The sequence below is a fragment of the Hyla sarda genome, chromosome 4, assembly GCF_029499605.1.
Source record: "Hyla sarda isolate aHylSar1 chromosome 4, aHylSar1.hap1, whole genome shotgun sequence".
In the NCBI taxonomy this organism is placed as follows: Eukaryota; Metazoa; Chordata; class Amphibia; order Anura; family Hylidae; genus Hyla; species Hyla sarda.
Window position 1 is genome coordinate 216,324,529 of NC_079192.1, and position 16,763 is coordinate 216,341,291.

At 42.9% G+C, this 16,763-nt stretch overlaps 1 protein-coding gene across 6 annotated transcripts in view; it reads right to left on the bottom strand.

Annotated features, from left to right (window-relative positions):
- Positions 1-16,763, bottom strand: part of RELN (reelin) — a 1,155,521-nt gene that overhangs the window by 338,390 nt on the left and 800,368 nt on the right. For all 6 annotated transcript variants that reach the window (XM_056573506.1, XM_056573505.1, XM_056573507.1 and 3 more), the window contains one exon: positions 14,631-14,823. In XM_056573506.1, coding sequence (XP_056429481.1) covers positions 14,631-14,823 — 193 coding nt within the window. The remainder of the gene's footprint in view (positions 1-14,630; positions 14,824-16,763) is intronic.

Genomic DNA, 16,763 nt, shown 5'->3' on the forward strand with positions numbered 1-16,763 from the left:
TCATGCAGAATTACGTCGGACATTCTGCCGCGTGAACATACTCTTAGGGTGTGTGACCTGTGTAACTACAAAGCCTGCATCACATCATATAGAAAAAAGAAAAAATGTGTGTAGCTCACTATAGCAAAAGAAAGTGCCCAAGGTTACTGATGAAGCCTGCACTCCTAAAGTAGGCCTCCAAATACTAAAATAAACATAACAAAATTATATAAAATTATATCATTACAACCAGTCCTCCAGGGTACATTTATGAGAAAAAGAACAGTAGCCCAGGCTTAGTATCCAGTGATAGGTTTCATATCAAGTAATATTTTTTTATAGTCACATATATTTCAAGATTACTATGACCACTAAACGATATACATTTTACACATATGCTTTCAGTACTGTGAGTCAAACTAGTACTGTAAATATGTCTGCTTTTTTTTTTTTTAAGGATAAATATGTCTTTATGCAAGAATAGATACGTAGTAGTCTATTTTTAACATTTATATATATGGCTGCCGCAAGGGCCCTGCGGCAGATCTTTTGAAATATATGTTACTATAAATAAAATATTACTTTATTTGAAACCTATCAATGGATACCAAGCCTTATCTACTATCCTTTTTCTCATAAACGTACCCTTGAGGACTAGGTGTAATTCTATAATTTTATACAATATTGTTTATCTGCATCACATGATTCCAATAAAGTCAGCACTGTTGCGTATAGGCTGCATGGTGCCTCCACATAAATTTACACTTAGGCTGTAGTCAGAAAAACTCATAAATATCCCTGTGACCGTACAGGGCCCTGCTTGTCTCGACAACATGTCCAGTATTTTTTCTCTCGACAGAGACACACAAGCAATAGCTGCAGGGACAGCATTTTTTCACCCACAGATATACACATTTTTAACCAATGCATATTAACAAATATACATATAATGTTATTATCTAAATTATACAAAAAGTTTTTTCAAATAACAGGTACACTTTATTAACACCTGTGCTGAAGAAATTTGAAGCAGCTGCCCAGAGCAGTAGCTGCCATGAGACGACTGAGGCAGTCGCCTCAGGCGTAGCTGCGGGCTCTGTAAAGTGGGCGCAGACAAGCTTCCCCCTTTTTTCCTCATCCTCGAGGCCCCAAAAGGTCACAACAGGGCCGCCCAATGCCCCCCTCTTGTCCCCTTGCAGCGCTGCTGCAGCACGGGCCGCCTGTCTAAATAGTGGTTGCTGGGAGCAGATACGTGCCATGCATGCAGGCATGCATGTCTCCCCTAGTCCCTGGGCTGTCTCTGTGCCGGCGCCGAATGAAGGAGGAGTCAGTGAAGGCCTAGTTGTGAGCTTTGAGCGCCGCCTCCGATGCTGTTTCGCTGAGGCAGGAGAATAGGCCAATGGCGTGGAGGGGGATGTGATGGAGTGGGAGAGGGGGGTGTGATTGAGTGGGAAGGGGTGTGTGATGGAGTGGGCAGGGGGGTGATGGAGTGGGTATGTATGATGTGTGTATATGTATGATGTATGTGTGATGTGTGTATGTATGTAATGTATGATGCGAGGGGGCAGTGGCGGGTGTATGCATGATGTGTGTATATGCATGATGTGTGTGTATGTATAATGCGTGTATATGTATGATGTGTGTGTATGTGTGATGTGTGTATGTATGTAATGTATGATGTGGGGGGCAGTGGCGGGTATATGTATGATATGTGTATGCATGAGGTGTGTTTATGTATGATGTGTGATATGTGATACGCTGTTTTGCTGACGCAGGTGAGGAGGCAGAGTGCGTGGGGGGGGATGTGATGGAGTAAGCAGGGGGAGGTTGGTTGATGGAGTGGGCAGGGGGGTGATGGAGTGGGCATGTATGTGTATGTATGATGTGTGCGTATATGTATGATGTATGTGTGATGTGTGTATGTATGTAATGTACACTGCTCAAAAGAATAAAAAGAACATGTAAACAACACAATGTAACTCCAAGTCAATCACACTTCAGTGAAATCACAATGTCCACTCAGGAAGCAACATTGATTGACAATCAATTTCACATGCTGTTGTGCAAATGGAACAGACAACAGGTGGAAATTATAGGCAATTAGCAAGACTGCCCCAATAAAGGAGTGGTTCTGCAGGTGGTGACCACAGACCACTTCTCAGTTCCTATTCTTCCTGGCTGATGTATTGGTCACTTTTTAATGCTGGCGGTGCTTTCACGCTCATGGTAGCATGAGATGGAGTCTAAAACTCACACAAGTGGCTCAGGTAGTGCAGCTCATCCATGATGGCATATCAATGCGAGCTGTGGCAAGAAGGTTTTCTGTGTCTTTCAGCGTAGTGTCCAGAGCATGGAGGTGCTAACAGGAGACAGGCCAGTACCTCAGGAGACATGGAGGAGGCCATAGGAGGGCAACAACCCAGCAGCAGGATGGCTACCTCCACCTTTGTGCAAGGAGGAGCACTGCTAGAGCCCTGCAAAATGACCTCCAGCAGGCCACAAATATGCATTTGTTCACTCAAATGGTCAGAAACAGACTTCAAGAGAGTGGTATGAGGGCCCGACGTCTACAGGTGGGGGTTGTGCTTACAGACCAACACCATGCAGGACGTTGGCATTTGCCAAAGAACACCAAAATTGTCAAATTCGCCACTGGTGCCCTGTGCTCTTCACAGATGAAAGCAGGTTCACACTGGGCACATGGCAGATGTGACAGAGTCTGGAGACACCGTGGAGAATGTTCTGCTGCCTGCAACATCCTCCAGCATGACTGGTTTGGTGGTGGGTCAGTAATGGTGTGGGGTGGCATTTCTTTGGGGGCCACACAGCCCTCCATGTGCTTGCCAGAGGTATCCTGACTGCCATTAGAGATCCTCAGACCCCTTGTGAGACCACATGCTGGTGCGGTTGGCCCTGGGTTCCTCCTAATGCAAGACAATGCTAGACCTCATGTGGCTGGAGTGTGTCAGCAGGCTGGAGTGTGTCAGCATTGATGCTATTGACTGGCCCGCGCGTTCCCCAGACCTGAATCAGAGTGAGCATGTCTCGCTCCATCCACCAATGCCACATTGCACCACAGACTGTCCAGGAGTTGGTGGATGCTTTAGTCCAGGTCTGGGAGGACATCCCTCAGGAGACCATCCGCCACCTCATTAGGAGCCTGTTCAGGCATTGTAGGGAGGTCATACGGGCACGTGGAGGCCACACACACTACTGAGCCTCATTTTGACTTGTTTTAAGGACATCACATCAAAGTTGGATTGAAGTTGGATATTTCATACAATTAGATCATTCATTCAGATCTAGGATGTGTTGTTATCTTAGTGTTCCCTATTTTTTTGAGCAGTATATGATGTGGGGGGGGGGCAGTGGCGGGTGTATGTATGATATGTGTATGCATGATGTGTGGGTATGTACGATGTGTGTATATGTATGTGTATATGTATAATGTGTGGATGTGTGATGTGTGGATGTAATGTATGATGTGGAGGCAGTGGTGGGTATATGTATGATATGTGTATGTATGATGTGTTTATGCATGTATATATATATATATATATATATATTATGTGTGTGTGTATGTAATGTTTGATGTGGGAGGCAGAGGTGGGTGTATGTATGATATGTGTGCGTATGTATGATTTCTGCATGTATGATGTGTGTGTGTAGGATGTGTGTGTGTATGTAATGTATGTATGATATATGCGTGTATGTATGATGTGTTTATGTATGTATTGCATGTATGATGTGTGTATGTATGATAGATGTCCAGGTGCATAGCTTTGCTTGGTCTAGGGGTGTCTGGATGTTGAAACCTGCTTTTTTTCGCTGAATAAATCATCTCAAGCAAGATATCCAGGTGTGTGCTCCGCTTTTTCTGTTTCCTCTCCATTGAAGTTTGTAGTACCTTTCTGGATGTAAGCACCAAACAGCACTTTGCTCTACATCACATTCCACCCCCACCGCCACAGCGACAATTCTTTGCTTTTTTCCATTTATTTTTCCTGCTTGCAGTGCCCGGTTTTTGCTTCTCTTTTTTATTCATATGTATGATAGATGTGTTTAAGCTGTATGTATGTATGATGTATGATGTATGCGTGTATGTTTTATGCATGTATATGTATGATGCATGTATTTCATAGATGTGTGTATGTATGATAGATGTGTGTAAGCTAGACGGATGTATGTACGATTTGTGTGTATGTATGATGTGTGTGTATGTATTATGTGTGTATGTATGTGTGATGTTTGTATGAATGTATGTATGTAGGGATGCACCGAAAGGAAAATTTTGGGCCGAAACCATAACAGAAATTTTAGGCTGTGCTTGGCCAACAACCAAAACCGAAAATGCATTGCACCGCCCACTTTTTTGTATTGTATTATCAGAATTTTTTAGTTACTAATGTACTTAAAGGGGTTCTCCGGTGCTTACACATCATAAGATGCCTGATCGCGGGAGTCCAGCAGCTAGGGACGCCCGCGATCATGCATGCGGCAGCCCGCTTGTAATCAGTCCCCGGAGCGTGTTCGCTCCGGGTCTGATTATGGGCGACTATAGGGCCGGCGGCGTGTGATGTTATGCCTCCGCCCCCGTGTGATGTCACGCTCCGCCCCTCAATGCAAGCCTACGGGAAGGGGCGTCATAGCTATCACGTCCCCTCCCATTGGCTTGCATTGAGGGGCGGAGTTTGACGTCACACGGGGGCGGAGGTGTGACGTCACACGCCGCCGGCCCTGTAGTCGCCCGTAATCAGACCGGAGCGAACACGCTCCGGGGATGGATTACAAACGGGGTGCCGTGTGCATGATTGCGGGCGTCCCCAGTTGCGGGACTCCTGTGATCAGGCATCTTATCCCCTATCCTTTGGATAGGGGATAAGATGTGTAAGCACCGGAGAACCCCTTTAAAGGTGACACCGATACACATATGGGGGGGCTATAGTAGAAACTCACCAGGCTTTGAGCAACAGCACTGCCACTCGCCATACAATGACTCTAGGACACACTATAGGGGTACACACCTATCTGATTGGTTGCTATGGGAAACTACTCCATTTTTCCTCGTTTTGATAAATCTCCAAACTTATATCTTTAAAAAACAAAACAAAAAAAACCTATAACTTCCTTATTTTTCGATATATGGGGTTGTATTTGGGCTATTTTTTGGCTGTGATATGTATTTTTTATCAGTACCATTTTTATTTTGATGGGACTTTTTGGATCATTTTTTTTCTGCTACAAAAATCTGCAATTTTGGCCGTTGGTATTATTTTTTTACATTTACGCCATTGACATTACGGTTTTATAAAAATTATATTTTAATAGTTCGGACATTTATGCACACCGCATTACCAAATATGTTTATTTTTGTAAACTTTATTTGTAAAGGGGGAGGAGTGATTTAAACTTTTATTTAGGAGGAGGGGCTTTTTTTTTACATTTATTGCCTTTTTATTTTTTACAAATGTAATTTTCACAATTTTTTTTGTACCCATAGGGCACTGTTTTCCACAGTGTGCCTCCACTTGTTGTAAAACTACTACTCTCAGCATGCCCAGACAGCCAATGGCTGATGTACTGCTCACTGCCCCAGTTTCCTCCCATGGCACAGGGAGGATGAGGCAGTGTAGTGCTGGTGTGAGGTGCCGGTGTAAAGTTCTGCACCTCACACTGGAGAGCGTAAAAGTTGAAAACCGAGCCCCTAATTTAGGCCATGCCCACCGAAATTATCAGCAGTAAATCCCCTTAGCCGAAAAGGCCAAAAGGGGAACGTTTGCCCGATAATTTTCAGCAGCCGAAATTTCGGTGCATCCCTAATATATATATTAGATGTGCATATGTATGATAGATGCATGTGCACTGCTCAAAAAAATAAAGGGAACACTAAGATAACACATCCTAGATCTGAATGAATGAACTAATCGTATGAAATACGTTTGTCTTTACATAGTTGAATGTGCCGACAACAAAAGTCACACAAAAATTATCAATGGGAATCAAATTTATCAATCCATGGAGGTCAGGATATGGACTCACACTCAAAATCAAAGTGGAAAACCACACTACAGGCTGATCCAACTTTGATGTAATGTCCTTAAAACAGATCAAAATGAGGCTCAGTAGTGTGCATGGCCTCCACGTTCCCGTATGACCTCCCTACAATGCCTGGGCATGCTCCTGATGAGGTGGCGGATGGTCTCCTGAGGGATGTCCTCCCAGACCTGGACTAAAGCATCCGCCAACTCCTGGACAGTCTGTGGTGCAATGTGGCATTGGTGGATGGAGCGAGACATGATGTCCCAGATAGGCTCACTCTGATTCAGGTCTGGGGAACATGCGGGCCAGTCAATACCATCAATGCCTTCCTCTTGCAGGAACTGCTGACACACTCCAGCCTGCTGACACACTCCAGCCACATGAGGTCTAGCATTGTCTTGCATTAGGAGGAACGCAGGGCCAACCGCACCAGCATGTGGTCTCACAAGGGGTCTGAGGATCTCTAATGGCAGTCAGGATACCTCTGGCAAGCACATGGAGGGCTGTGTGGCCCCCCAAAAATGCCACCCCACACCATTACTGACCCACCACCAAACCAGTCATGCTGGAGGATGTTGCAGGCAGCAGAACATTCTCCACGGTGTCTCCAGACTCTGTCTCATCTGCCATGAGCCCAGTGTGAACCTGCTTTCATCTGTGAAGATCACAGGGCGCCAGTGGCGAATTTGCCAATCTTGGTGTTCTCTGGCAAATGCCAACGTCTTACATGGTGTTGGTCTGTAAGCACAACCCTCACCTGTGGACATTGGTGGATGGAGCAAGACATGATGTCCCAGATGTGCTCGGATTCAGGTCTGGGGAACGGGCGGCCAGGCCATAGCATCAATGCCTTCCTCTTGCAGGAACTGCTAACACACGTCAGCCACATGAGGTCTAGCATTAGGAGAAACCAAGCGCACCAGCATATGGTCTCACGAGGGGTCTTAGGATATCATCTTGGTACCTAATGGCAGTCAGGCTACCTCCTGCAAGCACATGGAGGGCTGTGCGGCCCCCCAAAGAAATGCCACCATACTCCTGGACAGTCTGTGGTGCAATGTGGCGAGACATGATGTCCCAGAAGTGCTCAATTGGATTCAGATCTGGGGAACGGGCAGGCCAGTCCATAGCATCCATGCCTTCCTTTTGCAGCAACTGCTAACACATGTCAGCCACATGAAGATCTAATCTCGGTACCTAATGGCAGTCAGGCTACCTCCTGCAAGCACATGGAGGGCTGTGCGGCCCCCCAAAGAAATGCGACCACACACCATTACTGTACCACCGCCAAACCGGCCATGTTGGAGGATGTTGCAGGCAGCAGATTGTTCTCCACGCGTCTCCAGACTCTGTCACATCTGTCACATGTGCTCAGTGTGAACCTGCTTTCACCTGTGAAGAACACAGGGCACCAGTGGCGAATTTGCCAACCTTGGTGTTTTCTGGCAAATGCCAAACATCCTGCACTGTGTTGGGCTGTAAGCACAACCCCCATCTGTGGATGTCGGGCCCTCATACTAACCTCATGGAGTCTGTTTCTGACCGATTGAATGGACACAAAGGCGGAGGTATCCATCCTGCTGCTGGGTTGTTGCCCTCCTACGGCCTCCTCCCTGTCTCCTGATGTACTGGCCTGTCTCCTGGTAGTGCCTGCATTCTCTGGACATTACATGGACAGACGCAGCAAACCTTCTTGCCACAGCTCGCATTGATGTGCCATCCTGGATGAGCTGCACTACTTGAGCCACTTGTGTGGGTTGTAGATTCTGTCTCATGCTACCACTAAAGTGAAAGCACCGCCAGCATTCAAAAGTGACCAAAACATCAGCCAGGAAGCATAGGAACTGAGAAGTGGTCTGTGGTCACCACCTGCAGAATCACTCCTTTATTTGGGGTGTCTTGCTAATTTTCTATAATTTCCACCTGTTGTCTGTTCCATTTGCACAACAGCATGTGAAATTGATTATCAATCAGTGTTGCTTCATGAGTGGACAGTGAGATTTCACAGAAGTGTGATTGACTTGGAGTTAGATTGTGTTGCTTAAGCGTTCCCTTTATATTTTTGAGCAGTGTATGATGTTTGTGTATGTATGATGTGTGTATGTATGTGTGATGTATGTATGATGTGTGTATGATAGATGTGTGTACCTAAAATGTGCTGCTGCTACTACTACTACTACCTACTTAAAGTGGGCTGCTACTACCTAGGGGGGCTGCTGCTGCTACCACTACTACCTACTGCTGCTACTATTATATGGGGGGCTGCAACCATATACTGGGGACTTCAACTTAATAAAGGGGGCTACCATCTACAATGGGACCTGCCTTCAGGAAGTAACCCCTACTTAATGGAGTCTGCTAATACCTACAGAAAGTAAATACCAACAGGTATCTACGTATCTACATGGGGACCTACCTACAGGAACTTACTCTGGGCACATTGGTAATAGGGGAAACCATGTGAAGGGATTTACTTAGTGGGGGTACCTACCTACTCCTTCCCCAAACTGCTTATCTAGTTCACTGTGCGAGACATCAATGGGTTATTATTACTGTATGGAGCGCTATAGGTGCTGTGATTACTCGCTCTTGCAAATAGGTGCGGTTGCAGTATAGAGACAAGGAAGCAGTATTTTCCAAATCAAAGTTCAGTGTTTTATTCACACTTGTCACACAGATGGCTTTAAATGCAGAACAAAGGAAAACATAACAAAAGTCCACCTGTATTCCTTAGGTGTTTGTTCAGACCATGCCATGCGGCATCAAGCAAGTCTTCTTCAAGCAGGCTGCTCACCAGCTTCCAACCTTGGAGCAAATATAGGGAAGAACTCCACTCTCAGCTCTCTCTGGCAGTGTGAGCTGCAACTAGCAAATCCCCCTCAGCTGGTGAAACAGGTTGCCTTTAAGGCCAACAAATGGCGGCCTGGATTGTGGGAATGACCTCCACCCTGCAGTTCGTCATTTTCAATAAGAGCCATCCCGGATTGGCCTTCCAGCCATACAAGGCCATAGTGTCAGTCTGCATCGCAGCACAGACACTGTAGAGCTGGGGTCACTACTATATGGTCACTGTATGGGGATATTAGTCTGTGCACAGTGGTTTTATTCAGTATCAATGTGGTAATATTATCCCGTCTTTATATGGTGGTAATGGTAGTGGTCATATTGTGGCGGTATTATTTGTCCCTTGTATAGTGGTGTTATTGGTTATACTTGTCTTTGCATAGTGGTTTAATTGGTGATTCTAGTGATTTAGCATCAGTATGTTAGTATTATCTTGTCACTATTGTGGTAATGATAGTGGTCATAATGTGGTGCAATTATTTATCTCTAGTATAGTAATGATAATGGTCTCTGTATAGTGATTTTTTACAGTATCAATATGGTAATATTATCCTGTCTTATGGTGGTAGTGGTCATAGTGTTGTGGTATTATCTGTCCCTTATATAGTGGTGTAATTGGTCTGTGTACAGGGCGGGGGGCGCAGTTCTCTGGGCTTGCCTCAGGCGCAAAAAGAGCTAGCTACAGCTCTGCAGCTGCCCATAGCAACCAATCAAATTACTTCTTTAAGTTCTTAAAATGCATCTGAAAAATAAAAGAAGCACTCTGATTGGTTGTTATGGGCAACTGCTCCACTTTTCCTCTGCACGTTTGATGAATATTCCCTTAAATTTGTATTGTCTTGAAGAAAGAAGGGAAAGGGGACACATGATTGAAACTTCAAATATGTTAAAGGGGTATTCCAGGCAAAAACTTTTTTTTTATATATCAACTGGCTCCGGAAAGTTAAACAGATTTGTAAATTACTTCTATTAAAAAATCTTAATCCTGTCAATAGTTATTAGCTTCTGAAGTTGAGTTGCTGTTTTCTGTCTAACTGCTTTCTGATGACTCACGTCCCGGGAGCTGTCCAGCTCCTATGGGGATATTCTCCCATCATGCAAGGGATATTCTACCATCATGCACAGCTCCCGTGACGTGACATCATCATTGAGCAGTTAGACAGAAAACTTCAGAAGCTAATAACTATTGGAAGGATTACGACTTTTTAATAGAAGTAATTTACAAATCTGTTTAACTTTCCGGAGCCAGTTGATATATAAAAAAAAGTTTTTGCCTGGAATACCCCTTTAAGGATGGTTTAGGAGGCAAGTGTTTTTAAAGAGAATAAACAAAAGAACAAGGGAACACTCAGGAGCAACATGAGAAAATATTATTTTATACTAGATGCTTGGAACAAAATTCTAGCAGATGTGGTTGGTGAAGCCATGAATTTAAGTGTGCCTGGGATAAACATAATATTTCCTATATAAATATTCATAATATCCTAATATAAAAATAAAGGAAATAACATATGGCAAACTAGATGGATCAGGTGTTTTTTTTCTGCTATCTTTCTATGTATTGAGAAACAAGGAGCCTCCAAGGAGGTGGCGGACATCAGGAGGCGCTGGACACACTCGGAGGGTAAAATCAACTTTAATCACCCATCATGCAACGCGTTTCACAGATTATCTGCTTCATCAGGCATACTCTGGTGAGTAAAAGCATACTATATATAGGGAACTGGGTGGTTAGCCCTCCAGGTGAGCCAAGGAGGGAATTAACCCTCAAGGCTCCACTGGAGGGGAACCACCCAGCATACAAAGATACACATATAAATAAACAGAGAAAGGGGAAAATTTCACATATGAACAATACATGTAGAAGGGAACATGTATAAAAAGATATATAAAAAATCTAAAAAATATATATAGAAATAATATGTTCATATATACAGAAATGCAGGGGTTATAAAACACCTAGCTAACTAGCAACTATGTTTAATAAGGTAGAGTATTACACAAAAAGCAACTAGTAGAGAATAATGATGAATGAATGGATAACAAAAAAAAACATTTGATAATAATACTATTAATATAACATAAAAACTAATATATATACCATAAAATTATACATATTACCGGGCATTTTCTATTGTCTCATTCAATCCTCCTGGAAATAAAGTACCTAAAGTAAAAATCCAAAATGACTCTCTATAATCAGTCTCTGAAATCTATTGCGGATGTAATCTGGAATGGGTTCAATAATGATTAGTTTGATGCTATTAATATCTTTATTGTGTTTTAATGTAACATGGCGTGAAACGCTATGAAGAAGAAAATTTCTGTTGATGTTTGACCTGTGTTTGTCCATGCGGGACCGCACGGCCTGAACCGTGCGGCCCACATATTGCATGCCACAAACACAGGTCAATAGGTATATGATGTATGAACTGTCACAATTGTGGATACCTTTTATAGTGTAAGATAGTCCAGACTGGTTTGACTTAAAACTATTAGTACCCCCTGCAATCATGGGACAGCAAAGGCATCTCCCACGACTACAGGGGTATACCCCTGGCGTCACCTGGGGTGTAATATGATTTTTCACAGGTTGATCAAGGGGTTTTAACCGGCTGGGAGCTAGCAAATTGCGAAGATTGCTAGATCTCCGGAAAGTTACCCCTGGGTGTTGAGGGAGAGACTTATTCAAAATTGGGTCATCCTTGAGTATACCCCAATATTTCGAAAGGATGTTTTTTATTTCTTTGGATGCACTATTATAATACGTAATAAAATTGTATTTGTAGATGTTACCATTGTCAACCCTAGGTACAATTTTTCCTAACTCTTAGATACTGACCATAGGGTACATTAGAAATCCATTTTGGATAATGGGCGCTACTAAACGTGAGCAGACTATTCACGTCAACAGATTTAAAGAACGTTTCAGTAGTAATGTTACCAGTCTCATCCTTCTTGATAAATAAATCAAGAATTCAATGTTGTTTGTAGAGTGATGAAGAGTAAATTTGAGTCCCCAATCGTTGGAATTAATGTGGTCAACAAATTCAATGGCCTGTTGTGCACTGCCCGACCAAATAAAAAACAAATCATCAATAAATCTTCTGAAAAATAAAATATGATGACAGAGGGGGGACTGCGCGATAAAAAGGGACTCGAAACGCCCCATCACCAGATTGGCATAACTGGGCGCTAATCGAGTCCCCGCGCAGCCCCGCCTCTGCCTATAAATAATATTATCAAGCTCAAAAACATTGTGTTCCAAAATAAATTCCATGGCTCTAATGAGGAAGTCAGATTGGGAAAAGGTGAGAGTGGAATCAAGATGAAATGTGTCATAAATCGCTGCGAGTCCTATCGAGATGGTGATGTTAGAGTAGAGTGCACAGACATCTAAAGTGAGAAAATAAAAATTAGAAGGGAGATGTAAAGAACAAATTGAGTAGAATCCTTAAGATAAGATGGAAGCTGTACTACATAATGTTGCAAAAATAAGTCTATATAGTGAGAAAGATGGGAAGTGAGGGATCCTACACCAGAGATAATGGGACGTCCCGGTGGATCAGTGACAGACTTGTGAAGTTTAGGCAAATAATAAAAGGTGGAAAGAGAATAGTATTTGATGTTAAGGAAGTCAAATTCTTTTTTGTTCACCAGACCATCGTCTCTGGCAACGTATTATAGTAGTGCATCCAAAGAAATAAAAAACATCCTTTCAAAATATTGGGGTATACTCAAGGATGACCCAAATTTGAATAAGTCTCTCCCTCAACACCCAGGGGTAACTTTCCGGAGATCTAGCAATCTTCGCAATTTGCTAGCTCCCAGCCGGTTAAAACCCCTTGATCAACCTGTGAAAAATCATATTACACCCCATGTGACGCCGGGGGTATACCCCTGTAGTCGTGGGAGATGCCTTTGCTGTCCAATGATTGCAGGGGGTACTAATAGTTTCCAGTCAAACCAGTCTGGACTATCTTACACTATAAAAGGTATCCACAATTGTGACAGTTCATTCGTCATATACCTATTGACCTGTGTTTGTGGCATGCAATATGTGGGCCGCACGGTTCAGGCCGTGCGGTCCCGCATGAACAAACACAGGTCAAACATCAACAGAAATGTTCTTCTTCATAGCGTTTCACGTCATGTTACATTAAAACACAATAAAGATATTAATAGCATCAAACTAATCATTATTGAAACCATTCCAGATTACATCTGCAATAGATTTCAGAGACTGATTAATAGAGAGTCATTTTGGATTTTTACTTTAGGTACTTTATTTCCAGGAGGATTGAATGAGACAATAGAAAATGCCCGGTAATATGTATAATTTTATGTTATATATATTATTTTTTATGTTATATTAATAGTATTATTATCAAATGTTTTTTTTTGTTTGTTTTTTTATCCATTCATTCATCATTATTCTCTACCAGTTGCTTTTTGTGTAATACTCTACCTTATTGAACATAGTTGCTAGTTAGCTATGTGTTTTATAACCCCTGCATTCCTGTATATATGAACATATTATTTCTATATCTATTTTTTAGATTTTTTATATATCTTTTTATACATGTTCCCTTCTATATGTATTGTTCATATGTGAAATTTTCCCCTTTCTCTGTTTATTCGTATGTGTATTTTTGTACACTGGGTGGTTCCCCTCCAGTGGAGCCTTGAGGGTTAATTCCCTCCTTGGCTCACCTAGAGGGCTAACCACCCAGTTCCCTATATATAGTATGCTTTTACTCACCTGAGTATGCCTGATGAAGCAGATAATCTGTGAAACGCGTTGCATGATGGGTGATTAAAGTTGATTTTACCCTCCGAGTGTGTCCAGCGCCTCCTGATGTCCGCCACCTCCTTGGAGGCTCCTTATTTCTTTGTGCATCTTTTCCAAGGTGGACCGGCTGCCGGCATACTTACACACAAGCCCTTTTCCATTGTTACACTTGGCGAGTGTAACATTCTGGGTGAGCATTGTAATTACCTCTGTTCACCCTGGTTTTTAGTGGTAATGCGCTAGGCAGCGCCCTCTCTATTCCTTTGCTGTTTCTATGTATTAGTCTGTGCAGAAGCAGTATTTGAAAAAGGAATAGAAAATAGGAAAACATTTTCTTAATTAAATTTTCCTTAATTTTTCATTCTAAATCCATTCAGTCACTGGCTACCTACCTACAAAGCTGGCTATAAAAGCTACCCACAAGACCAGCCAGCTACAAAAGTTACCCACCAAGCCGCCCACCCAGCAACCCACCTGACCATCCAGCCACCCGCCTGACTACTCAGCTAAATAGCCATCCACCTGGCTACTTGACTAAATAGCTACCCACCTACCTACCTACCTGGCTACATAGCTACGTACATGGCTACATATCTACCTACCTGGCTACCCACATATATATGTATTATACATTTTTTTGAGTGGATTGGGGCAGGGAAGAGGTGTGACCAGGAGCGAAAACTCGCAGGGGCCCTTGCTTTATTTTGTCTGAGGGCCCTGAGTGTTGTCAGTCCGCCCTTGACCGATGCTAACTTTTTCAATTATTTTCTGCCAGAGCAATACATTTGGACCCTCATACGTTACTGTAATTTGCCTTTGTTAATTACTTGAGGGTTATGGAGTCACCAGAGCACCAGGAGTTTATCCATTATTAACTATCAGCAACACGTATGGGTTGCATACAGTAATATTTAATAAAATGTATATTCTACTTTCATTATAGGTCAATTAAAATAACCATAGAGTTTTTTCTTACCTCCTGAACAAGATGCCAAGTGAGACCATGGTTTGTTGAATACTCCAACTTCACTTGATTGTCCATGTGTGGAGTGAACTGCTCACCACATCCCATTACTAAATTAAACTGAATCATATAAGATGCTCCAATCTGCATGGATTGTGTCTCCACATAGCGTGTACTGGTTGATGGTTTAGAGTCTCCTGTAAAGCTTTCAAAAACAAGACAACATTGGTTATTTATTATAAATCTACATCCTTAAAATGCTTTAGGAATAAAAAGAATATCCATTCTAGTATCTGTTTCCATAATAAATGCCAGAGGTTTCTAAATTAATAAAAATAATTATTTGCAAAATGAGAGCCCTGCAAATACCAATTTAGCAAATTCCATAAACTTCACAAATTCCTGGAGGAAAACACCAAAAGATCATATGCGTTTGTATGGATCATAGAAACATAGAATATGTCGGTAGATAAGAACCATTTGGCCCATCTAGTCTGCCCAATAATCTGAATCCTATCAATAGTCCCTGGCCCTATCTTATATGAAGGATAGCCTTATGCTTATCCCATGCATGCTTAGACTCCTTCACTGTATTTGCAGCGACCACTTCTGCAGGAAGGTTATTCCATGCGTCCACTACTCTCTCAGTAAAGTAATGCTTCCTGATATTATTTTTAACCTCTTAAGGATGCAGGGCGTACCTGTACACCCTGCGCCGGGTCCCGGTAAATAAAACGGGGTCATGCCGTGACCCTGCATCATACCGGGTTGGTCCTGGCGGCTAATGATAGCCAGGACCCTGGGCTAATAGCGTGCTGCACCAATCGTTGTGCCGTGTGCTATTAACCCTTTAGACGTGGCAATCAAAGTTGATCGCTGCATCTAAAATGAAATTGAAAGCTTCCCGACAGCTCAGTCGGGCTGATCGGGACCATCACGATAAAATTGTGATGTCCCGATCAGCTAGCACGCGAGCGGAGGTCCCCTCACCTGTCTCCATCACGTCCGATCGTCGATTGCTCCAAGCCTGAGATAGAGGCTTGAGCAATTGACCGCCTATAACACTGATCAATGCAAAGCTATGGCTTTGAAGGGATCAGTGTAAAAGATCAGTGTGTGCAGTGTTATAGCCCCCTAGGGAGCTATAACACTGCAAAAAAAAGTTAATAAAAGGTGTGCACAGAGTCTTTGCATATCCACCATTGAAAAAGGGGATGCTGCTCCCCGAAACGCGTCTGATCCAAGACTGCCTTTGCACAATGAGTCGGGACTATTTGGATTATTTGTCCACCACTATTGGTCTGCCCTCTCAGCTTCTCCCCACGCTGTTAGGGTAGAGAGGGATCCCACACCATAGACCTCCAGCGCTGCCACACGCTACAAAGGAACGTTACCTTTTCCAGCGGACTACTCAATAACCATCTGTACCGGACATCTTCACCTCTCCTACACCTTCCCCGTGCTGCCGGGGCTGAGAGGCATCAATCCGGATCACCGTTAAGCGCTGCTATGCGCATATGACTGCTTTTGCCGGAGCCGGTAAGAGGCACTAAGTGCCTGACTGATCTATTTTCCCTCTTGTACTTTGTCCCCGTGCCGTCGGGGTATAGAGGATAGATCTTTAGCGCTACTGCGCATACAAGTATACTCAGTGGGCTCGTAACTGCGAGCCTCCAGCGCTGCAAAAACTGTTTATTGGACATATCCTATTACAAACATTGGACTATAAACCCCCACCATTGTCCCACCGTTTAAGTGCAATACTATTTTAACGTCATGTTTTAAATGTTTATAACTAACTTTTACCATTCTATTTTAGTGAGCTGTCTGCGGCAAGGGCCCTGCCCCAGACCTCACAGTATTATTCAATAAGTGTAATTATATTTTATATCTTATTATCAGACACTTCCTTTCTTTCTTATTTATCTCTATTTATTCTGCCTTATTCTAAATTTTCTTCCTAGCCTAGTAGGACTGCTATTTTTCCATTTTTTAAATCAGTATATATTTGGCACACGGGTATGTGCAACGCAGTATCCTCGGTTTAGGTCTCTTATATTTTACGTAGAGCTCCCACACTTGTACATTAAATTCCTGGAGGAGACAAAAATTATTTATTAACATTTTTTTTTTTACTAAATTTTA